A 24,917-nucleotide genomic window follows, 5' to 3' on the forward strand; every position below is an offset into this window, starting at 1 on the left:
GTTCCACTTTATGACATTTAGTTGCATTAAATATTTAGTTCTGTTGTGTTGCATTATACTGCTGTGCGATGAAATTAAATGCAAACTACAATTTGAATGTCTGCAAACATTGGCAAGAATCTGCAGCTAAATTTAGATATAAGATTTGCAGTGTCTGTTGTTTTTTTTTTTTTTTCTTTTCATCTTTGATGGGTAAAGTATAAAAATGTTTAGGAATTTGACCTGCTTTCTTTTTGCCTCTCTCTTTTCAGGTTTGCAGAGCATGCCAGGGGAGTACGTTTCTCAGGGTGGTCCTATGGGAATGAGTATGGCACAGCCAAGTTTCACTCCTCCCCAGATGACCCCACACCCTACTCAATTAAGACATGGACCCCCAATGCATTCATATTTGCCAAGCCATCCCCACCACCCAGCCATGATGACGCACGGAGGACCCCCTACCCACCCTGGAATGACTATGTCAGCACAGAGTCCCACAATGTTAAATTCTGTAGATCCCAATGTTGGCGGACAGGTTATGGACATTCATGCCCAATAGCATAAGGGAACTCAAGGGAAAAGGAAACACACGCAAAAACTATTTTAAGACTTTCTGAACTTTGACCAGATGTTGACACTCAATATGAAATTCCAGACAGCTGTGATTATTTTTTACTTTCTGTCATTTTTTTCATCAAGCAACAGAGGACCAATGAGACAAGAACACAAATGTGAAATCATGGGCTCACTGAGACAATTCTGTCCATGTAAAGATCCTCTGGAAAAAGACTCCGAGAGTTATAACTACTGTAGTATAAACATAGGAACTAAGTTAAACTTGTACATTTCTGTTGATCACTCCGTTATGTTGCCTCAAATAGTTTTAGAAGAGAAAAAAAATATATCCTTGTTTTCCACACTATGTGTGTTGTTCCCAAAAGAATGACTGTTTTGGTTCATCAGTGAATTCACTATCCAGGAGAGACTGTGGTATATTTTAAACCTGTTGGGCCAATGAGAAAAGAACCACGCTGGAGACCATGGTGAATGGTTTTGGCTGAACCTCATCCTTCAGACTCCGGCTTCAAGAATGTGTTTTCATGCCCGGCCTTTGTTCCTCCATAAATGTGTCCTTTAGTTTCAAACAGATCTTTATAGTTTGTGCTTCATAAGCCAATTCTTATTATTATTTGGGGGGACTCTTCTTCAAAGAGCTTGCCAATGAAGATTTAAAGACAGAACAGGAGCTTCTTCCAGGAGTTCTAAGCCTTGGCTGTGGACAAAACAATCTTAAGTTGGGCAGCTTTCCTCAACACACACAGAAAAGTTATTAATGGTGGTAGCACCATAACTAGGACTTTATCAGAAACTCAAAGCTTGGGGGATAAAAAGGAGTAAGAGAATACTGTAACAAACTTCGTACAGAGTTCGGTCTATTAATTGTTTCATGTTAGATATTCTATGTGTTTACCTCAATTGAAAAAAAAAAAGAATGTTTTTGCTAGTATCAGATCTGCTGTGGAATTGGTATTGTATGTCCATGAATTCTTCTTTTCTCAGCACGTGTTCCTCACTAGAAGAAAATGCTGTTACCTTTAAGCTTTGTCAAATTTACATTAAAATACTTGTATGAGGACTGTGACGTTATGTTAAAAAAAAAGGTGTTAAGTCACAAAATGCGGTAATAAATATTTCATTTTTGATTTTTTGTTAGGCTTTTGTGTTTTTAATAGTTTTAGGGTAAGGTTGCATAGTGCCTACTCTATAAATGGGGTTGAAAGCGGGTGATGTCTTTGCCCCTGGGAATCGAGTATATCTGAAATTTAACTTACCAACAATTTTTTAGGGTAACCATCTGTAGGCTTTCAGTATATATCTGGCCTATAAATTCTACCAGCAGAAAACTTCTAAAGGTATGAAAATTGTGTGTGTGTGTGTATGTGTGTGTGTGTGTGTGTGTGCGCGTGTATGTGTTACGATCCAGGTTGAAAGATCAACATGTCCAATCTCCTTTCTAGATGCATGATGTTAAAAAAAAAAAAAAAAATTTTAGATAAAGCTTTTCATGTTCATCCTCTGCCAGAATAAAGGGCTTTTTCAGGGTTAATTTTACATCATAAGAAATAACTAACGTCTGTGCTCAAAGATAATTCATCTGCCTGTGTTTTTTCTCTGTCTTACTTACTAAAATGCTGTTGAATATGTAAATTAAAATTTACATATAGATGTTCGTAGTTGAGTAAACAACTTCTATGGAGTTTGAAATCCTGAGTTGAAAAGATTACTTAATCATTAATAGTTAACATAAATAATATATTGATGTCTTCTCATTTCAGACACCTCCATGTGCATGCATGCTAGGATGATGGTTTGGCCACTAGAATTTTTTTCCAAAACAACAACAAAGCAGACAATAATGTACTGCCACTTTCAAAATTTCATGCAGCATTCCTGAAAACCTCTGTCATTAGCTTGCTGATACTGCACAATGACTGCTAATGTGCTCAAAGTTAAAAAAAAAAAAAAAAGGTGTGAGGTATTTGCATGCCCTTTCAATTTTTTAAATAAATATGCTATCCTAGAATTCTGTAACACCCAAACTTTGAAGGGATAATATCAGAAGCTTTAGCTTAATTGTGTGATGTTTGCCTGAAAGGAAAACTGTTCATTATCTCAGAAATCCAAGTTTGTGTCTTATTTTGTATCATCCATCTTCCCATTTAAAAAAAAAAAAAGCAAAAAAATTAGAAGTTTTATACAAAAGAACAAGGAGATAAATTTCTATTTTGTATTATTTTAAGGTAGAATTTTTATAAATATATTTATTAGTTTAGTTAATATTCTGCTATTTAAACAAAGAAATAACACTTCAGATAGACGCTGATGGTTAATGGAGAAATCCTGTGCCCCTTGGAAAAGAGCGCGCTTCCCTCTTATTTTTGTTATCCCATTTCACAAGGAGTCTTCTTGCAAAATTTAAATATTTGTAAATTTTTACTTTAAATGCTTTTAGGTAAATTTTGACAAATTCACCATTTATAAATTAACTCTCACATCGGCTGGAAAAAATTGGGGGCAAAGTTTTTCTTCCTTTCCCTTCAGTAAAGTAAATGCTTGAAGAGTTGAGTTGGCAGTTGGCTCAGGCTTTGAAAGTGTTTAGTGAAATTAGTATTATTTCATCAAAGTTGAGATTCCAGAACTCTCTACCTGTGATTTTAATGGATAAAATCATCTCAGGTTTAATTTCTTTAATTCCACATCCTATCATGTTAACTTTAACCCTCTCAAATATTTGGAGATGAATAATAATTGTAATAATATTTGTTTGCATTTCTTTGCTACCCTCCCCCTAACAGGCTAAGAGGTGGTAGAGTTGTCCAATTTTTAGAATGCTTTTTTTATACCACCTCGGAAGGCACTTGCTCCTATCTCGGGTTTACTATTTAGTATAAAGAGTTCCGATTTGGGTATATTTAAGAAAGACTCAGCTGTCAAAAGCAAAGAAACTGGGAATGGTGTTTTGACAACCATATAGTGTTAAAGGAAATACTGTAGTCTGAATAAAATTGCTTATGTTCTCCAAAACAAGAGTAATATAAAAACACTTTTTTATTTATATGGAAAAGCAAAAGCAGAAATAAATTCCAAAGGTTTCCCTTTCTTTAAGAAATTCTAAGAGAACTGCAGTCGCCATCTGTTAAGGGTTGGGAATTGAGCAAGAAGCCACATTTTAAAGGAAAAAGAGAAGACCAGGAATGTCTACGTCTTCCCTCCACCCCTTCTTCTTCACCGCCCCCCGCCCCCGCCCCCGCCCCAGGTCAGCACCCCCCACTCTCCCCAGCTCAACCAGGTTAGATTTGCCGAGAAGAGTCCATCAGGATCCTCCTGGCCCTCTGGCCCCCTCCCGCCCCTGTGGGCCTGTTAACCCGGAGCAGATTTGGGAAGGGAAATGTGGCTAATATCTCTAGCAGCTGTCAGAGGAGGGACCTTCCTTCAAAGGGACTGGACAGGGATCCTCCACAAGTTCCCCATTAGTCTTTCAGGCCAGCAATTTGATAAGGAGCCTGGACCTCCGCTGCAAGTTGCCACTGTGTTAGAAGGGACGGTGTCTGGGTGTTTGTGTGTGCCCAGTGGCCCTGGCCTGGCAGCCACAACCCCCAGCAGGGTCGGTGTGGACGTGAATGCTGGATGGAGCCTGGGAGGAGGCAGGGGCTGGGGGCGGTGCGCAGACTCTCCCCCTCCGCGCGGGCTGCCCCCCCTCACCTGGCCTTCCCTTTGCGTGCGTGTGTGTGTGTGTGTGTGTGTGTGTCTGTGTGTGTGTGTGTCTGTGTGTGTGTGTGTCTGTGTGTGTCTGTGTGTTAGAGGCAGACAGACGTGCTTCACACGGACGGGGCGGGGGGGGGGGCAGGGAACGGTCACAGTAATCAACTAGGGGCAGGGCGTCGCGCGCGGTCGTGGAGCTCCCTCCGTCGGGGCCGGCTGGGAGCAAGCAACAGCGCAGGGAAATGCGGGTCTGACGGGGAGGCCGGTCAGATGGTGATGAGAATGGAGACCGTCGGGGCAGCGTTTGAAGCGAGGTTTTAATATTAATAGTTTCGGTGTAGAGACAGAAGGGAGATTGCGTCTACGGCTCCTCGGGGCAGACTCTGGGTGACAGCGATGATGGATGATCTAGCAGAGCCCAACAGCTCCTCCCCTCCAGCCCCAACAGTGTCAAAGCTACTTTAGTTGAAGGTTTAGAAATAAAATAAATAAACAGCAGCCCCCCTTACTCTTCATACACCTCCACCCCCAACCCTCCCCCCGCTCTCCGACATCGATTTATGGATCATTATGAATCAATTACTGATCTCAATACTTTCTCATTGGCTTAAATAAAACAGTCAAAAGATGAAAACGTGGGGTTCGGTGGGATTTTTTTTTTTTTCCCCTGACAGGAACAATCGCAAAATCCATTATCTCATAATCAGAGGCACTGGGTTAGGAGGTGAAGAGAAAGGAAGGGGTCGCCCAGTAAATAACTGGGGGGGAGACTGTGACTGGGGCGGCGAGGGGGGTCGCCCAGCTGCTGTCTTTGTTCTGGTGGGTTTGTGGGTTTGGTTTGTTTGTTGTTTGGGGTTATTTGAATGGGGCTGTTGGGGGGGGAGGGTACTCGTGAGAATGAGATGCCTACAGGTTTTGTAACCTTATTGTTTAACCCCTTTGGACGTATGTCTCGGCACCCACCGCATCAGATGTTGGTAGTGAGGTCACACATGGTAAAGGTGTGGAGGAATGGGTCCGTCTGGAGGGCAGATTTTCACTTTGTTGTGAGCAACTGTTGGAGGGTTTGCTGCTGGGAAGGGGGAATTCTCCTTCCTGAAATGCCCTCCTCCATCCCTGCCGGTGGCTGTTTTTGTCGCTAGAATCGGTTTGGAAATGGGACTGGCCGCCCCGCTTCGCCCCTGCCCCCACCCCATCCGCCCGAGGCTTTTCTTCGCTCTCCTGCCCCTTCCCCGGCGGTGCCCGAGGTTCTCTAGGTGTTTCTATGACTACATTGTGTGTGTGGGAGGGTCAGATGTGGGGGTTGCCCGCGAGAGGGCTGTTCCTGGGCGATCATTTATCAATGTCACCCACATAATGATTCTCTCTGCAGCCTCCTATTGATGAGGATAATTACATTAGCTCAGAGTGACTGATCAATGAAAAACCACCACACAAAAACTTCTTTACTCCTCTATAATACCAAAAACCGATACAGAAATAACATAGAAAGCCTGATTTTGTTTCCCTTGCCTGTCCACCAATGGATTCTGCCCCTTCTTTTCCCTCCAAAAGGACGGGGGAGTAAAGTAAGAAAATAGATCCAGGTTTGTTTCGTTTAAAGGAGGATGCAATTTTGCCCGTGAATGCATTTTCTCTAAATGTGTTGGCTTCATTCCTCCTTTGGTAAAGAATATCAACGGATTTGCTAATGTGAGTTGCTTTTAGACTGGTCTGTGGTTTTCCGTTCTTTTTCTTTCCTCCCCTTTGGGCATTTTTTTTTTTTCCTGCTTCAAAAAAAAAAAAAGAGAGAGAGAGAGAGAGAGAGAATTCTTTTATAAATAACTGCAAAAAGAAATTACTCTAGGTCCTCTTTTTTCTTTGCCTAAGTCGGGTTATCTTTTGTCTTTATCACTTCATAAAGTAGCGCAATTAAAGATGTGATGTTGCATGGGTATAAAGGGTGGGTCCATAATACACCGACATAATACACTGTGTTCTCGCCTGGAAGTTTGCAGCTAAGTTACGATTTCGCTTTTTCTAGACTTAAAAAAATCAATATTTTCTCAATTAAAGAGAATTTTAATGCTTTACTTGCGAGTTGTTAAAGGCGCTGTAAATTTTATTGTAATGCTTCTTGGCTTCAGAGTAGGTGCAGGAGGAGACCGGTTGATTCACGTGGTCTTTTTCCTCTCAAAGATCCTAGCCCAGGAGCATCCCGTGTGTCAGATCAAACCCCAGCAACAAAGGTAAGGAGGGTTCCCAGAGGGACTTAGCAAAGGGTGGGAGCCCGCCAGGGGAGCCCTCCAGCGCCAGAGGCCATTGTCTTGTATATTTTCACCTCTCTGTGTCCGCCTCCTGAAAGTGACAGAAGTGTCCATTTTACTCTAATCTTTCTCAAAGAGGAGCACCGTTTGACTCCCATCTGCTCCATGATGGTCAGGGAAAGAAAGCTAAACTGGGGGAGCATTTTGTCTCTTCCCAACTCCCCCCCCCACCCCGTTTCTCTTTCCTTTCCTTATTTCACGAAAATTTAACTCGGAACTGGTCCTCTCACAAATTCTGCCATATTTTATATGTGTTCTGGTCTCTAGGTCAGAACCCACTCCCCACCCTCAAGAGCAGCACTGTTTACAGATGTTTTCTCCTTCCACACGTCCCACCTAGTAAAAGTTGCCACAGAGAATTAACTGTGGTGTGTTAATAGCCCAGGTCTGCTACTGCTCTCTCCTGCAAAGTTGAAATCTGGTAAGGCGAAGAGTGGCATTGAACTAAACTTGGAGAGCTGCTCCAGGCCGGCAGAAGCCCTAAGACTTGAGAAGTCCAGGCCCAGGGACTTGGTGGGAAGCAAGGTAGTAAAACTTTTAGATTGCAAGGTGGAGAGGAGGATAAGAAAATGTGGCTAGAATGGTACCTAATAAGAGAAGTATAGGGCAAGGCAGAAAAATGAGCCTTTGTAATTTAGAAAGAAGTAATAATGAAGGCAAATCGAAATACCTAAGGCTTGCTATTAATTTTTTTTTTTTAACCTAGTGTCTAAGAACAAGTCCTCAGAGATGCCAGGGAGGGCCTGAGTTTCCAAATGGAACTACTCACAAAGTTCCTTTGCAGTTCCCTCTTCAGTTAATTTGCTGGGAATGAGAAGACCCGGGAAAGGGCTCTGTGTGTGGTGCACCCAGAGCTGAAGTAAGGGTATGGTGAGAAGGGGCACCTAGCTATAATGAGGCTGCTGTTTTAAGTTTGAATAGAGAAGGGGGAATAGAGAAAAAGCCACACAACATCACAACACACTTTAAAATAATTCTCACCTGCCTGCCTTTCTTTTTCACTTTAACCACACACTCTATCAAATATTACACATTGGTGGGGGAAATTTCTGGTTCATCATCTTTTGTCCGCAGACCCACCGGATTGATCCAGCTTCCCTTAGATTCCTGACATGTAAGCCTAGACCATGGCCTTTTTATCAAGTGAGTGGGGCTTTGTTAATGTATTTGTACTTTTCTGCTTTCAGTCTAAGTTTCTCACTTTGGCGGAAGGAGGGGTGCAAGAAAGGAGGGGGAGGGGAGCAGAACACAAAGACTTTATCTAGTTCTCACCAGGCAGGTTTCAAAATAGGAACTTAATGGGAAGGAAAAAAAATGAAAGAATGAAAAAAAAGGGGTGAGGGTTGTTGATCACAACAGGTTTACTTGTCTGCAAGAAAGGTACTATTTTTCCCTTTGAGGATTCTATTTTCTTCATATTGAAACATTTTCAGATTTCAATCCTTTAACAGACAAAAACCTCAATATAAATATGGCATGGGCCACTGGCAAAAAAACGAACTTAAACTCAGTGCTAAGAGAGAAAGGGGAGTGGGGAGGGGAGAGAGCCCTTTCTGATTAATAACTAGCAGGGTAATGTTGAGGGCTTTTTCTGCCCGATTGCCTTTTTGAATTAGAGCCGATTTCTTCACACTTCAATAGTGCCTGTCTCCTTTAAAATGACTGGCAGATTTGTTTCTCTTTTTTCTCTCCCTGAGACTTAATGATGTAAATTTTCTAATTAGTTAAATCATATTGCTTAAAGGCCTAATATTTACCGTGTAAGAAATGATCATCCTGATTTGGACCTCTTGAAATATTCGGAGAAATAACATGTGGCTTTTAGGTTGAGGGATGAGAGGAGGAAGCTCTGTTACGGGAAACAGTTTAGAGGAGAGAAAGAAGGACCCCGGCAACACGTTAAATTAATAGTTGAAGTTGAGCTGGGCTCACACCCCAAGTCCTCTTTTATTTTTCAATCAGCGGAGATTTAATTGGCAGCCCTCAGGCCCGGCGATCTGATATTTTCTCATTAGTTTCCCATCACTAATCTTGAGTGTTAGATTGGCTTAAAGGTTGTCAACATTTGACCAATTTTATTTAAGGGGGAAAAAAATCACGCATTATGGCTCCGGGATGTGAGATCTGCAAATAAATCCTGCTTGGATCAGCGGAACTAACAGGCGAAAAAAATGTTGACTATTCATCGTCGCATTTAATAAGTTGCATTAATGTATATTTCAAGGCTAGGGAGAGCGGTTATACCACTGCTGCATAGATGCAGATGAAAAGAGCTTGATGCGGAGGGGGGTGCGCTATGAGCGGGTGGGTAGGTAAAGTGAGACTTAGGTATGTTGCCGAACAGAGGGTAAATAACCCCTGTGGAAGAGCTGTTGAGGGTTTAAGAGCTACACTCTCCTCGCTCCCCTCCCTTCTGCAGCTGCGTAAAACTGCGAAGCCAGCCTTGCAGCTCTGAGCGGCTCTGCTGCCTCGTCCAGAGATAACATCAGAGCGCCCCCTGCTGGCCAGAGGAGTAGACGGCTGGGGGTCAGCCCCCCTAGGAGGCAAAACGTGTTTTTCTGCGCCCCCCGCCCCCACGACTGACTCCTTCCACCGCCCCCATGTCGGCTCTGCAGAAAAACCCCGCGGCAGGGGACTAGTTTGTCAAGGCTGAACATTTAAGTGAATATATGATAAAAAACAATATACAAATAATAATAAAATACGAACCCCCACCTTCACTTGGCCTCCGGGGAATAAAATATCAAATGAGGAAGAAAGGAACTTATTTTCTTTTTCTAAATCTTTTTATTCTCTGGGGTTTTGCTGTGGCTTGTGTCAGCCGAGCTGTAAGATTTCGAGTCCAGGGAAATGTTTTTAATAGATGCTGTAGAAGTTTTATTAAAAATGGATATCTGGTGGGGAAAGAGGCCAATACAAAACAACATTGTCCAGCCTCGCGAAACTGAAGTCCCCGGGAGCTCGCACTATGTCAGCTAAGTCCCGGGAAATCGCTTTCGGAATTCAGACAGTTCCTTGTCTTGAATGACCCTTTCCTGCACCGAAGAAATACCGGCCCCTGTCTGGATTTGGGTTTTGTTTTTCTTTTAAAATAGAGACTGTGCTTAAAAGTTGTCGCCGTACCTACACACACACACACACACACAAAGTCTTTTCCTTGAAGGTCCAAGTTCTTTCTTCACCCGTGTTCTCAATTTTGCTGGAAACGGAAAGGGGAGCTGAAATGCACCAAATCAACCGTTCCTGGCTTTGACACTTGATCTTACCCGGGTGCTTCACTCCAGTGCACGATGTGGGACTGGTACTATTTGAGAGTGTTGGAGTTTTTTTTTTTTTTTCTTCAGCCGTTTGGATGCGGAGAGGCGCTTTCTCGGCGTCCGGTTGCATCTTTCCAGGATTCTGACCACAGGAAGGCGAGGGCGCGCAGGTAGCGGGAGCCGTGAAAGGCACTGGCCGAGCAGCCCTGCCGAAGAAAGTCCTCGGCCCACAGCTCGACACCCCCACCCCCCGCGCCAAGAAAGGGTGTAAATCTGCAGTGCGGAACGACTTTAGTTTGTAGGGAGTTTGGGGGGTTGCTTTTTCAAGGTAACAGATTGCGGGAATTTGTGAAAACAGCTCTGAGAAATGAGGCGCAGGGGAAGGAACACCGGGCCGGGAGGACGGCAGGGGAAAGGTGGGTCTCTTGATGTACATTCCTTGCCAGAGGATCAGGACTTTAGAATTTAAATATCTGTTCTCTTGCCCCTCTTCTCCTTAGAAACCCCCCACCCCGCGTCACCAACCCTACTCTTTGGGGACTCTCTGGGATGGGACCCAGGGACCTCAGGGAACCAGCGCTCCTGGGGCAAGGCTAAGGCAGCCCGGTCTGGTGGCAGTGAAGTGATGCCTCAGTCGGCTTGTGTTTGAAGAACTGCTGGGGTTATTGTGACAAGTGAGGTAAAGTCAAATATTTATACTCCAAGTTGTTCTCATTAAAAAAAATTTTTTTGGTGTATTTCAGAAGACGGCTAGTGCATTCAAACTTATTTTAAACATTATTCCTGGTCTGGGTGAAGCAGAATCTGCCTCCTGTCACTGGGGTTGACTTTCTGAAATGTCTTCAGTAAGTTTAAAGCGAAAGGGTAGTTATCTGCACACAATATTGGTTCTTTTAAAAATACATTCCATGTATATGTATAACATAAATATTTTATATATCTATTACTATCTACCTCTAATAAAGAAAAGGAAGCAGGTGTTCCCCCATTACAGTTGAATTCAAATAAAAACAATTTCGGTTGATATTCTCACAGAGGAAGAAAATATGAAAATCTCATTGTATTTGTCTCAGATCGACTTAATGAAATTTGGAGACATTGACAGTCTGGTCAACGTTCTAAGTAAATTAATGCAAAGGTCCTTAGGAAGAGACCAAAAACACTTCTTGCCATTAATTTTAAACCACTTGAAGATTATGATTAAATGAATGGGATCACTAAGCATTATCATCTCAAATAGCTGTTAACTGTCTCCACCCCTTTATTGTGGCAACAAAATAAACTCTCCACTAGGAATGGTGTTTTTCCTTTTTATCTTTGTTTTTGTTTTGCTTGAAGGGCAAAGAAGGGAAAACAGAAGCAAAGAAAACCATCTCAAAAGCCTTGGATTTGCTGCTGTTAAAAGGCTGCTGTTCATTTCTGATTTGCTCATCTTTTGCTACAAAGGAAAAAGAAATCTAATGATGTGTCTACATTTGATGAGAAGAAAACAGTAACAACAACAGCGAAGGTGCACTTGTTTTATTTTCTTTTTCCCTGAAAAAAATTTTTAATATCCACCAGTTTAGCAAGTTGAAAGCTGTGGAGATGTAAAAAAAGATGTTCGCTTGTCCACATCTATTCACTGACTTTCATCACTGGAATTTTGCAGAATCGCGTGTCAAATTGAAATTATGGGAAAGAGAATTAGACACTTGCCAAGGAACAGCAATATTATACACTTTCAAGTAAGCGCCACCTAATCCTGTATTTGAGTGCTGAGGGGGTGTGTGCTATTTTCCCCTAATAAACCTGAAAGCCCTCATTAGACATAAAGAGGGGTGAGAACTCTATTACTGGGCACTCTGACAAAAATGGAAACAGTGCATCTCTGCTCCTAGAGTCCAAGGAAAGGACACCCCGAAAAAACGCCAAGCCCTTGTGTTTTCCTTTAGAGCCCTGAGTTGGGCAGAATTCAGAGAAATCAACATTTTAGAAAGCAAAATGTTGAAACGGAGGGCGGTGGTTAGCCAATAAATAAATAAACCAGGCTAGAAATTATTCTTCAAACCCTGCAAATTTCCAGATGCCCCAGAAAATCAATGCAAGACGCGCCCCCTCCGAGCCTAAGATCGACAGCTCTCCTGCCAGGAATGTTTCCAGTTTAAAATGGAGTTGGAGATTCCACCTCTTGGAGCACTGAGAGCCTTACCCTTTGGCCACCCTCGGAAGGGGAGGGGGGTCCCCCCACCCTCACCCACACTCCCCACCTGTTCCCTCCTCCCTTCGCTAGGTTGCTGGGGCAGGGGACAGGCAAGGGGCTGGGGTGATTGCGACCCCGAACCTCCAGGGGGTAAGGAGAGCTGAGGTTTCGACCACACCCAGGAGGACACCCCACCAGGCCCCCAGAGGCCAGAAGATCCTCGCCAAAGAGGAGAACCCCATCCAAGGCAGGCACAGCTGCCTGTGCCCAGGTGGGACAAAAGGCTCCTACAGGCGAAACTGGTCCCCAAGCAAGTGTGCAATGCTATGGAGCAGGACACTGTCCACCATCACTAGGGGTGTGTGTGTGTGTGTGTGTGTGTGTGTGTGTGTGTGTGTGTGTGAGACTGACTCGGTGCACTTGGTGCTGGTCTCTGGCCAAAGATGTCAGCGGGGGATATTCACCTATGCTACTTGGGGGGTCCGACCCCATACCCCTATCCCCCACTTCCGCCTCCCCCACCGCAGCAGCTCCCCAAACCCTAGGCACGCCTGCACAGGTGTGGTGCCTTTAACTGGAAAGTGCCTGAGATCCACCCAGGAATTGCGGCAAGGGGTGTGAGGGTAGGGAGGATGGGGGGATGGAAAGAAAGATGGGGCTTTTGGAGCTCAGACATCCCTGTCTTCCAGTAATTGTCATCACACTCAATCTTTTCACCCTGACCTGCGGTATCCAAAAAAAGCAGAGATGGATTCATGGGAAAATCGGGTTTACAAAAACGTCGGGGGGTGGACGCGGGCTCTGGGGACCTGCGCAGGCTTTGCTTAGATTCAAAAGTATGATTTTAATTTTCCTAATGAAGGCGCGCTCTGGAGCTCAGCTGGTAATGGCTGTGCCGAGTTTAATAGACTTCTGTCGAACAGAAAAAGACGGATAACTATCGGTTATAAGTAATCTGCTCTAATGCAATTATTTTTCTAGGTTTGAATGTCATTGTGTGGAGAGGGCAGGAGTGAATTAGGGCCCCGGGGAGCGCGGACGCGGGGCTAGGAATCGGCCTGAAATACGAGCCCAACCTGTTTTGTGAGATGCACTTGGGTTTGGAGGTCGGGGTCGAGGGCTTCAAAGTCCTGGGTGTGCACGTGTGAAAATCTCTCTTGTCTCTGTCTGGGTCTCTATCCACCCCCCCCCATCTTCCCCTCCCTCCTCCTTCCTTCATTCTTCCTTCTTTCCTCTAGGCTTTCTCTTCCCCTTTCTCCTCATCTCTCCCAGGGTTAATGTGAATTTCCTTTTCTCCTCCTCTGTTTTGTGTCTTTACATATTTCAGGCAGATCCATTAGGTCCAGAGTATTTCTCCAAAACACAGTCACACAGAAGTAGGCTCTTGGTCGGTGTCAACCATTCACCGTGGAAATCCAATAGAATTGGGATGTTTTAAGATCTTGATGACATGCTGTAATATATCAGTGGGATTATTTCTAGCCAAATACAGAGCCAGTCCAGGTCACTATCCAAAAGTAACCCCATCTTTGCTCTACCACAAATTGTCATGCGTGGTAGTTTTTATTTGGAATTATCCACACTCTTCTTAGCTCTCTACATCACTTTGCCTGGTAAACACAGCATCAGACAAAAAGGAACTTTAAAAAAATAAAAATAACATGATTCGTAATTTCCATTTTTACAGAAAACAAACTGAATCAGTGGAAGGAAAGCCTCGAACTTTCACCTGAAGGATGGGTTTGAGAGCATGCAGACCTGCAGGCCAAGGGGTGAGTGCTGGGCAGGACCCTGGAGCCCAGCTCTCCTGGCTGAACCCCTGCACCCAGCCACTCCAGCCCCACTTCCTCCACCAACCTCTCCCTCTGGGTCCTAGGGAACAAAGAAAGTTCTTGGGATTGACTAAAAGGGTTAAATTTACCCTGAATTATAAGTGTCTTAGCTGGATCTGGTGTATCTCTGACTGACCTGGCCTATAGTTCTTGTGCTCACTCTTTCTCTCTCATCCCCCCCTCTGTTATACACGCAGACACACAGACACACACACACACTCACTCGTGCACAGAAAGCACACTGACTTCTCTGACTCAGTCATACCCCATTCTCTCTTGCCTCTGCAGCAACTCTTCAAAAAAAGAGAAAGGAAAAATATCAAAACAAAAACATATCTGCAAAACCCTTCTGGTCTCTCTGGCTGAGGAAGAGTGTAGTCACTGACCCACAAGGTGCCTGGCAGGAAGACATCCACCTGCAGGGTGAGGGTTACAAGAGGTGGCCATTTTCCCCTTCCTCCCTGACCCTGGCTGCTGAGAAGGGAATGAGGAAGAAATCCATCTTCACGTCCCAACCACGCCCGGGACTTAGAGAAGCAGAACAGGGCAGGCACCTCCTAGCTGCATAGGTGTGACTGTCAAGGGTCCCACACTGGCAGGCAGAAAGTCTGCCACCAGAAGAGTCATTCCCCAACTTCTTTGGCCCTCAGCCTACAGCACCCCTTAAAGCTGGAGAAAGTTGATAGGCGATGCTCAGCCCGCTCCAGCAAGTTTCCCCTCTATCAGTCTCTGCTAGGATGGGGCATCAGGGCCGGTTGGTGCCACGGATAGAAGGCCCACTTCTATCTCCAGGAACAGATTGGAAACCGAGAAAAGGGTGACTGTCCCTCTGCCCTCCCTTCAAGGGACTCCTTTAGGAAAACGGCTGTGTTGTATTGATGACCTAAGAGAGTAACAGCAAAGACCCAGGAAAGTCACCACAAGCTTTAGGTGGGTCGAATTCTGCTTAGGAAAAGTTGCTGGGAGAAGAGAGGAGAGAGACTATATTACCCAACAGTGAGTTTTCCAAGACCCCCCACCCCAGCCAAACAAGGTTGAGAAGGGCTTGAGAGAGAGAGCCAACAACCGTCCCTACTCCCCAGGAAGAAATCTAGCCAGAGTAAGAATCACAGCCTCCAAACCGAGAACTCCTTACAGAGATGTCTTGGTGTCCCAGCCTTGGCCTGCTGGTCCAAAGTTTGTGAGCTCTCTCAGTCCAGTGTCACCCCTGAAGCAACAGATTAGACTCGGTCTGGGGAAACATCAGGAGGCCTTGTTAAGGAATTAAGTTTACTTTTCTCTCATTTACTCCCCTATTTGAAACATCAATAGAAAAAGCAAAACAAAATTTTTGCAGTAAATCAAATGTGTAATGATAGTCACACAGAATTAAGGTGGAAAAAAAAATAAGGTGTAAACTGTGCTAAAGCATTTTTAAAGGACTGCTCTGAACAGAGCATGCTCTTAGGAAACACAACACTTAAATAAATATAAGCTTTAAGGATAAAGAACTTTTAGAGTGCCTGGGAGTTCCCTCGTGGCTCAGTGGGTTAAGGATCCAGCATTGTCAGTGCAGCTGCCCAGGTTGGGCTCATTCCTAGTCCGAGAACTTCCACGTGCTGCCAAAAAAAAGAGTGCCCAACGTCCCCTTACATTACCTTCATATAAATATAAATGGGGAGGAGTCTCAATGAGGAGAATCAAATGATAAAGGCTCCTAAAACAAATTATCTGATACACAAAATTAACACAGCATTGCATCCTTAAGGCAAGTTAGAGGCAAATCGCTGACTGCAAAGTTAAGCTTTTCCTGCTTATTCATTGATCCAGGTCTCTTCATTCTAATACAGATTGAATAATCTGCTCAAAGGGGTGATGTGGCCCACCGACCACAGAGCCAGGGCAGTTGTTTATACTTGAAGCTTATCCATCAGCCTTAGGACTTTTGAATGTTCAAGTGAAAGTGTAAATAGAATAAGGTCACAGGTGATTGACAAGTTCAAGTTACTTAGCTCAATTATCAAAATTTTATTTCTAAATTATGTTCAATTTGATTTTCCTGCTTGGCTATAAATGACCTTAGAAAATCCAATGGGAATGGACATTTTACACCATGTCCCATGTTCCATGATTTATTTGTAAAGTCATTTTGTGATGTACACCTCCTTTAACGCTTCTGTAGAGACCAAGTCTTCACAATTAGATTTAGAAACACGGCTATCATCTTAATTCAAAGGCAGTCACTTTAAAGACACACTAATCACTACATTTGAACAACTTTCTAAAATGTTGCTAAATTCCTAAGCGCAGGCAGAACCTGCAGACTGTTTAGATTCAAATTCTCTGGATATTAGTGTGCTATATTTAATGGCTATCTATCTAAACAGTAGATAAGAGTGCAATTTGTAAATATATACCCTACAACTCACTTTCCGCATACTATCTCAAAGTTCTCCTATGCATTTATTTAATAGATAGTGAAGCTCTTCAGATCAAGGCTCCTGCCGCCACATCTGGAAATGCTTCCTTGACTCTAATCTGCCATCCTCCACCTCCCCCCCACCGCAAGCTCCCTCCAGCCACCAGTGAGAGAAATAGCTGAAGCCTCTTCTTCCACCATTATATGATAACATCAGCTTTTAATCAGCAAGAGGCACTCCTATTTAAATTTACAGGATGACTCTTTCTTTCATTTATCTTTTCTTTTGGAGGAAAGTGAAACAAGAGCACCACCCTTATTAATTATAAGATTGATGGGGTGAAAAAAGCCAAATGAATTTGGCTTGCAAATTATTAGTAGAGGTATGAATATTTATGACTTTGCCAGGAACTGCAGTCATGAACCCTGGGTATCAAGCTTGGGAGACAGTCAGGCCAGTGCATTCAATGAGGGTTCGGTCTCCCCAAATCTGACATGACAGAAATGGAAACTTCTAAGTGAGACCATCCACCCGCCCCCCGCCCCCCTTTTGGGGGCTAATCTTGCTAAATATGAACTTAGTTCCAGTGGCCTCCATTATAAATTTTAAAACTATCTTTGAAGGTGAAAGCAGATACCTTTAAGTTTTGTGAAGAAAATCTCTGTGCTTTTCCCACTTGATAGTCATTGATGCTTTAAATAGAATTTATCTGCAAAATATTTGTGACATACTTTTAAAAATTTTAAAGCTATTTTTATTCCGTGTAAAAATATTGGAAACCTAAAATATCCTGGATGTAAAGATGATTGAAAGGAACACAATCTAAGTTAGACACAGAGAGAAATGAGTGGGGAAGAAAACAGCAGGGGAAGAGAGATGAGAAAACAAGTTTTCTCCTTCTTTGCTTGTTTTCCTTTTCCTGCACCAGACTTACATTTTAGTCCCAAGGAGAGGAAATTTAAATGCAAGGTAGAGGAAAAAAGGCTCAAGGTAGAAAGGGAAAGGATGAGGACAAGGACTTAATAATTCTATAAAAGACAAATTATACCCTCCTCTTTTCCTTCTCTTGACTCTACATTGGAGGGTTTTACAGTGCTTTGGGAAAGGAGCTGAGAGAAAAAAAAAAGAAAAGAAAAGAAAAAAAGAAAAGAAAAAAGAAAACAAGAAAAAAAAAAAAAGAGCTGAGGATTTGAGACTTAATGAGCTCAACTATCGTCTCACCACTGGCTTCTTTTCTGTAAAAGAATTGTTGAGTGGAGGCTGACCCAATCCTGTGAAAATAGTTCACTCTGACATCAGAGCCAGCTTAGTACATACATTTTGAAAAGGAAGACAAGTTGTTTTCAAAACAGAAATGCTAAGCATTCTAAAAAGCATAAGCAATTTAAAAAACGCTCCTCAAATTTTCTGAAAAACTCCCAACTCATATGTATATATACATACATTTTTATATACACATACATTTTTTTTCCCACAATCGTAAGTGGATATTTGCGCTAAATTGATGCTTTATGTATATCCTGTCTCAATTTGTCTGTTCTCTGTAAGGATGTAATTTTTTTTAAAGAAGCGATACCACTGACAACAATTTACTTAAATTCACAAACCTTGAAATTGATGCATCTCCTATCAATCACTCTCGGTAGATACAGTGAAACACATTCAACATTTGTACATCAATAGTGGCACACACACAAATCTGTTTTGTTCAATTTAAATGCTCTTCAACATGTCATTTCTTATTTTTCTGGAACATGTTATGGGTTAGTCATCCTGTTTCAGCTGGCTGTTAAATCCTTAACCTAATGAAAATTCAAAATAGAATATTTATTTGTTGTAGATTTCAGAGTTGAAAGGTAGGCTTTGGGGACAATTTGATCAACCCCTCTTATCTTTCAAACAAAGAATTGGAGGTCTAAAGGTGGCAACTTGGAGTTCCCACTGTGACCCAGTGGGTTAGGAATCCAGCTGCAGTGGCTCGGGTCACTGCTGAAACTCGGGTTCAATCCCCAGCCCAACACAGTGGGTTAAAGGACCCTGGGCTGCTGCAGCTGCCGCAGAGGTTGCAGCTGCGGCTTGGATTCAATCCCTGGCCGGGGAACTTCCACATGCCCTGAGTGTGTCCATAAAAATATAATAATAGCAAAGGTGGCAACTGACCAGTCCAACTCATGTAACAAGTTAGCTCTATCTTCTAACAAGATCCCAAAGCTCTTGAGGCCAATTTTTCCCATGATATGCTACTTCCCACCTTCTGCTCTTTATATTACAGCAGTATTTCTAACATTACATGCACACTTTTCTACTAATATTTTTTCTTGCCAGCACACTGACAATGAAATTCTTGTTAAATAATAATAAGATATTGACTGGTCTGTTTGCCAATAGGAAGATTTTTGTTGATTTGTGATGTCTGTATTGGCTAGGCAAAAATGAGATCTATTCTTTACCCGAAGGATAAAGAATGCTTAGCCCTGGCACAAAAACAACTCTGTATTAATAGAAATACTCACCTTCTCTATTTAATGGTTATATGTCTACTCAATCAAGTTAGAAACATATGTAACAGGAACAATGGAGAGCAATGCCTCCAAATCTCCAAAAATGTGATTCACTAGGGACATTTAAATGGATACAGAGAGGTTCCTTGACTTCAGTGCTAGTAACCTGCTTCTAGGTAACCTTTCCGCCTGGCTCTGCTGTTCACCCCAAATTGAATCCTGCACGTGCTCCATGTTTTTAACATTAAGGGGAATCCTATTCATGCCTGAGAGGATCTTATGTTTATAATGGCCTCTTCCGTCAAATTGTTATTTCTGTAGCTGGCTGTCAAAAATGTCACTCAAAGTTTCCCCTCCACCTCTCTTTACCCTCTGTCATAGTGACTTGGAAGGTCTAACCCAAGCGGAATTTACCTTACCTACAAAATACAACAAGGACAACTTTTTTCACTTTCGTCCACCTCGCCCTCCCTCCCACCCTTGGCTTCACCTTCATTCTGCTCAAGGGCTGTGTTCGTTCCTGCTCTCCATGGTAAAACTGTTCATCCAAGTAGTTTTCTTAAGGTTCCCAGACCTAACATCTGTGAGTCAAGTCTATGTATAAATATGTTTGGCATTTTCTCTGAGTCTATGCTACATAGGTTAATACTTAAGCAAGTGATAAAAAACCTACTGAAATGAAAACGCCCTCCAATTCAAGAAAGTTCTGGAGTACAAATAGCAGATATTTGATTTTTGATAAAATGAAAAATAAAATATTGAACCTGTTAGCGTTTACAACTCTTTTGTCAGTGTGGCCTCCTTTTTGCTACATTTCCATTTCATTATTTTTGCATGAATATGATAAATGGTCATTAAATCTAACCATTTTTATTTAATGTTCATAAAAACTGGTAGGTTTTCAAACAGATGTGGCCTGATATGGTTCAGTGAATTTAGTGGACTTCTCATATAAATGGAATAATAACCATACGGGAGATGAATTTTATTCCCTTGTTTACCTCTTCCAGAACTTACCCTTATTATAATTACAAATAGTGTTTGTTATATATTATGCAATACATAAAGCATTGTCCGGACACTGCACAAACCTTAACTTGATCACTGCCATCTAGAGTTGATAATCCAAGGTAGCACTGAGCCCCCCAAAATGGAGAGAAATGTGGACAAACAGAAGATACAGTAATTTATTCTTTTTTTCTATAAATAAAAGAAAATATAATGATGCTTGGTTCATGAATGAAAAAAATTTATCTTCTTTCTAGTTAAATATTTTCCTTTCAGATTCAAAGAAGTGGTTTGGAGAAAAAAAAATAGTTCATTTATTTTCTATCAATTAGAGGTAACCTGAAAGAAGTACCCTCCCCCCCCTTTTTTTGTCTTTTTAGGGCCACACCCTCAATGTATGGAGGTTCCCAGGGTAGGGGCTAATTGGAGCTGTAGCTGCCTGGCCTTCACCACAGCCACAGCAACACTAGATCCTTAACCCACTGAGCAAGGCCAGGGATCAAACCTGCAACCTCATAGTTCCTAGTAAGATTTCTTTCCTCTGTACCACAACGGCAACTCCCAGAGCCCTTCTCTTTTAATTTTTTAAAAAGAGGTCAGCAAAGAGAAGAAGCTGGCAGTCAGAGTTGCCTCACTGCTGAGGATAGGCAGGTTTAACTCATAAAGGCAGGAGAGACTCATGGTTTAAAACAAACCTTTACAGTAAGACTGTCCGGATCTAAATGCTGGTTCAGCCTCTAATTAACAATGTGATCTTAGGCGATAACTAACACTTCTAAACTTCTCATAGGGCTGTGATGTGACGATCAAATGAATTGATGCATGAAGGAATTTATCCTAGTACTGATTCATGGTGAGGATTCAATAAATATCCGTCGCCACAATTTATTATTATTATTGGACTAGTTAACCCCCTACCCTCTAGCCTAGGTTAGAACCATTTATGAGCAATCCATGAAATTTAGACATCTTTTATTAATCTTGTATCTAAACTCAATATTAGGATAGATTCCCAATTCATTCTATATCTCTTAGGTCACTTCAGTCGCATGTTTGTACCTATGTTCTTATCTTTTAGCCTTCCACTTTTAAAAAAAGACCTTTTTTGTAGTTCCCATCATGGTGCAGTGGAAACGAATCCAACTAGGAGCCTTGAGGTTTCAGGTTCGATCCCTGGCCTTGCTCAGTGGGTTAAGGATCGGGCATTGCCGTGAGCTGTGGTGTAGGTCGAAGACGTGTCTTGGATCTGGCATTGCTGTGGCTCTGGCGAAGGCCAGCAGCTGTTGCTCTAATTCGACCCCTAGCCTGGGAACCTCCAATGCCACGGGTGCAGCCCTAAAAAAACAAAACAACAACAACAAAAAAGACCTTTGTTGCATACATTCACATTCAGGTTATTGAGTAAATAGTTTCTTGAGTGGTTTGATAATCAGATAATGGGAAGACCACTAGCATGGAAGCCAGGGAAACTAGATTTTTTTTCTTTTTTTTTGGTAATATGAGTTGAAATTTATTTTTTCTCTCTCTCTTTTTATTGAAGTATAGTTAATTTACAATGCAGTGTTAGTTTCAGGTGTACAGCATCAGTTATATATATTATATATATATATATATTCTGATTCTTTTCCATCAGAGGTTATTACAAGATATTAAATACAGTTCCCTGTGCTATGCAGTAAATCCTTGTTGTTTTACCTGTTTTGTATATAGTAGTGTGTTATCTGTTAATCCCAAATTTCTAATTTATCCCTCCCCACCTTCTTTCCCTTTTGACCATAGATTTATTCTCTATATCTTTGGGTCTATTTCTGTTTTGTAAATAAGTTCATTTGCATTATTTTTTTAAATTCCACACATAAGTGATACCATAAAATATTTGTTTTTCTCTGTCTGGCTTACTTCACTCACTATGATAATCTCTGGGTCCATTTATGTTGCTGCAAATGGCCATATTGCATTTGTGTGTGTGTACCACATCTTTATCCATTCATCTGTCAGTGGATATTTAGATTGCATCCATGTCTTGGCTATTGTAAATAGTGCTGCTATGAACATTGTGCTGTATGAATCTTTTCAAATTAGAGTTTTCATCTTTTCTGGATATACGCTTAGGAGTGGGATTTCTGGATCATATGATAACTCTATTTTTAGTTTTTTAAGGAAATTACATTTTGTTCTCCATAGTGGTACACCAATATACATTTCCACCAACAACATAAGAGGGTTCTCTTTCAGAGAAACTGGATTCTAAATATGTTCTCCCACTGATTAATATGTGATTGGGCCTCAGTTTCCCCACTCGTAAAATAGGTTGGAATAGAAATTACCCCAAGTCCCTTCTCACTCTAACAGTCAGAGATTGCATGACTCACATAGGAAACTTTTCGTAGCAGAACTTTTTTCTTTCTTCCAAGTGTATAATGAGAAGCTATTATGTGCCTGGCCCTGGGCTAGGCCCTGAGCCCCAAAGAGAAACAAGAAGATTTCTACCTTCAAGGAATTTGCAATTGAGTAGCAAGACAAACTTCATATTACAGTGTTCTGAGTACTCTCTTAGAGGTATATATAGGGAATTCTAAGACCAGATAGAAGCAACATCTCACCAATGGGAAGCAAACATAACCAATGGGAAGAAAGAGAAAGATTTGTAGAGGAGGTAGCATCTGAGTTGAATCTTGAAGAAGAAATAAGACCTAAGGGAGGGGTGAGGAGAAAGATATACAAGGAGGGAACAGTATATACAAAGAAACAAAGGAGGGAGAGTGAACTGCTCATCTAGAGAACAGCTGGCTATGGGAGGCGGGTGGTGTAGAAAAGGAGCTGAGATGAAGCTTCTTATTTTCCCATGTCTCTGCAACCAATCTCACATCTTCCTCCTTTGGCTTTAGTTATCCTCCATTTGCTGCTGACCACACTCTCCTCCAATTTATAGCTCCAGCCTAGATTTGTTCTTGAACTCTAATCCTCTCTGTCCAACTCTCCACAGACATCTCTACACATCTGTAAACCCCTCAAATTTATGATTCTCACTGGGTAATACCTTCTCATGTGTTCACCATCTTGGGAAATGATATTACCATCCACTTAGTTACTTGTGCTAGAAATTTAGGTGTTATCCTTATTACTTCTCTTTTCTTTACCACTGATCTCCTTCAATTCAATCAATTCCCAGGGAATATGAATTACACCCCCTAAGTGCATCTTTAACCCACTGGTTTCTCTCTATCTCCACTGCCATCAATCTAGTCCAATCTGCTATTTGGACTTGATGGTTGGGGGGCTCTGGAGTCAAACCTGACCCCATCTTACATTCCTATTTAAAATCCTTCGGTGGAAACACGCCATTCTTAGGATGAACTCTTAAGATTGACTGATTTTATTGCTGCCCCCCCCCCACTTCAGCCCTAGCGGGGTTCCCTTCTTTCTCACTGATCCAGTCACATGGCCCTTCTGTACATTCTCAGAGTCTGCCTCCTGCCCATTCTTGGGCTTTTCATATCCTCCATATCCTCCACCTTGAAGGTTCTCCACAACCATCCCCCACCTCTAACCAGGTGAGCTGCTCTTCATTCTTCAAATCTCAGTTATTTATTTATTATCTTTTTAGGGCCGCACTTGTGGCATATGGAGGTTCCCAGGCCAGGGGTTGAATTGGAGCTGCAGCTGCCAGCCTACGCCACAGCCACAGCAACACCAGATCTGAGCCACGTCAGCAACCTACACCACAGCTTATGGCAACGTTAGATCCTTAACCCACTGAGCACGGCCAGGGATCGAACCCTCATTCTCATGGATACTATTCAGGTTCATTAACTGCTGAGCCACAAGGGGAACTCTTCAAATATCAGTTTAAGTATCATTTCAACAAGGAAGTATTTCTTTTCTTTTCTTTTTTTTGTCTTTTTAATTTTTTCTAGGGCCGCTCCCGTGGCATATGGAGTTCCCAGGCTAGGGGTCGAATCGGAGCTGTAGCCACTGGTCTACACCAGAGCCACAGCAACTCGGGATCCGAGCCGTGTCTGCAACCCACACCACAGCTCACAGCAACGCCGGATCATTAACCCACTGAGCGAGGCCAGGGATCAAACCCACAACCTCATGGTTCTTAGCCAGATTCGTTAACCGCTGCGCCACGACGGGAACTCCCCAACAAGGAAATATTTCTTAACCATTTCCCCTTTAGATGAGGCTAGGTTCTCTGTTCTTGTAACACCACTGCAATTTTCTTTGTAAGCATTGTCCCACTTATACTTAATAATGAATCATGTAATTATTTGTTTAATGTCTGTTTCTTCTGCTGGACTATGCCATTCCCAAAGAACAAGGTCAGGTGTGTTTGGTTCACTACAGTATCCTCAATGTCTAGTACTTTTTTTTTTTTTTTTTTTTTTTGTCTTTTGTTGTTGTTGTTGTTATCATCTCTTGGGCCGCTTCCGCGGCATATGGAGTTTCCCAGGCTAGGGGTTGAATCGGAGCTGTACCACCGGCCTACGCCAGAGCCACAGCAACGCGGGATCCGAGCCACGTCTGCAACCTACACCACAGCTCACGGCAACGCCGGATCGTTAACCCACTGAGGAAGGGCAGGGACCGAACCCGCGACCTCATAGTTCCTAGTCGGATTCGCTAACCACTGCGCCACGACGGGAACTCCCATTTTTTTTTTTAAAGGAAAAACAGATGAAAAGGAGGGAGCAGTTAAGTAAGATAAGGCCTGGAAATTGTCCATTGGATTTAGCAACTAAGAGGTCACAGGTGTCCTTGGAGAAGGCAGTTTCAGTGGTATGGGCAGATGGCAAACAGAAGTGGTTTGAGGAGTGAAAAGGATGTGAGAAAGTGGAGGCAGCATACCTGTAAACTAATTTCAAGAATCCTGGAGTTCCCATCATGGCACAGCGGAAATGAATCCGACTAGGAACCATGAGGTTGAGGGTTTGATCCCCGGCCTCAATCAGTGGGTTAAGGATCTGGTGTTGCTGTGAGCTGTGGTGTAGGTCACGGATGCAGCTCGGATCTGCTGTTGCTGTGGCTGTGGCGGAGGCCAGCAGCTGTAGCTCCAATTAGACCAATAGCCTGGGAACCTCTACATGCCATGAGTGCGGCCCTAAAAAGACAAAAAAAAAAAGAAAAAGAATCTTATCCATGGGAAAAATAACAACAATATGGCAATAGATAAAGGGAAGATGTAGT

General features: G+C 42.6%; 1 protein-coding gene across 23 annotated transcripts in view; it reads left to right on the plus strand.

Moving 5' to 3' along the window:
* The window catches only part of MEIS2 (Meis homeobox 2), a 209,578-nt gene extending 207,891 nt beyond the window's left edge, over positions 1–1,687 (plus strand). For 18 of the 23 annotated variants that reach the window (XM_084984157.1, XM_084984311.1, XM_084983900.1 and 15 more), the window contains one exon: positions 252–1,682. Coding sequence is in view for 9 of the 23 variants with exons in the window: in XM_084983900.1 (XP_084840026.1) it covers positions 252–538 (287 nt within the window). In the remaining 14 variants the exon portion in view is untranslated. 23 annotated transcript variants of the gene reach the window in all.
* Positions 1,688–24,917: the final 23,230 nt, after the last annotated feature.

This window comes from Sus scrofa, chromosome 1, assembly GCF_054392235.1.
Source record: "Sus scrofa isolate SSC_HxYL_T2T_F1_AM1 chromosome 1, Sscrofa_HxYL_maternal_Yorkshire_Landrace_v2.0, whole genome shotgun sequence".
NCBI classification, from domain to species: domain Eukaryota; kingdom Metazoa; phylum Chordata; class Mammalia; order Artiodactyla; family Suidae; genus Sus; species Sus scrofa.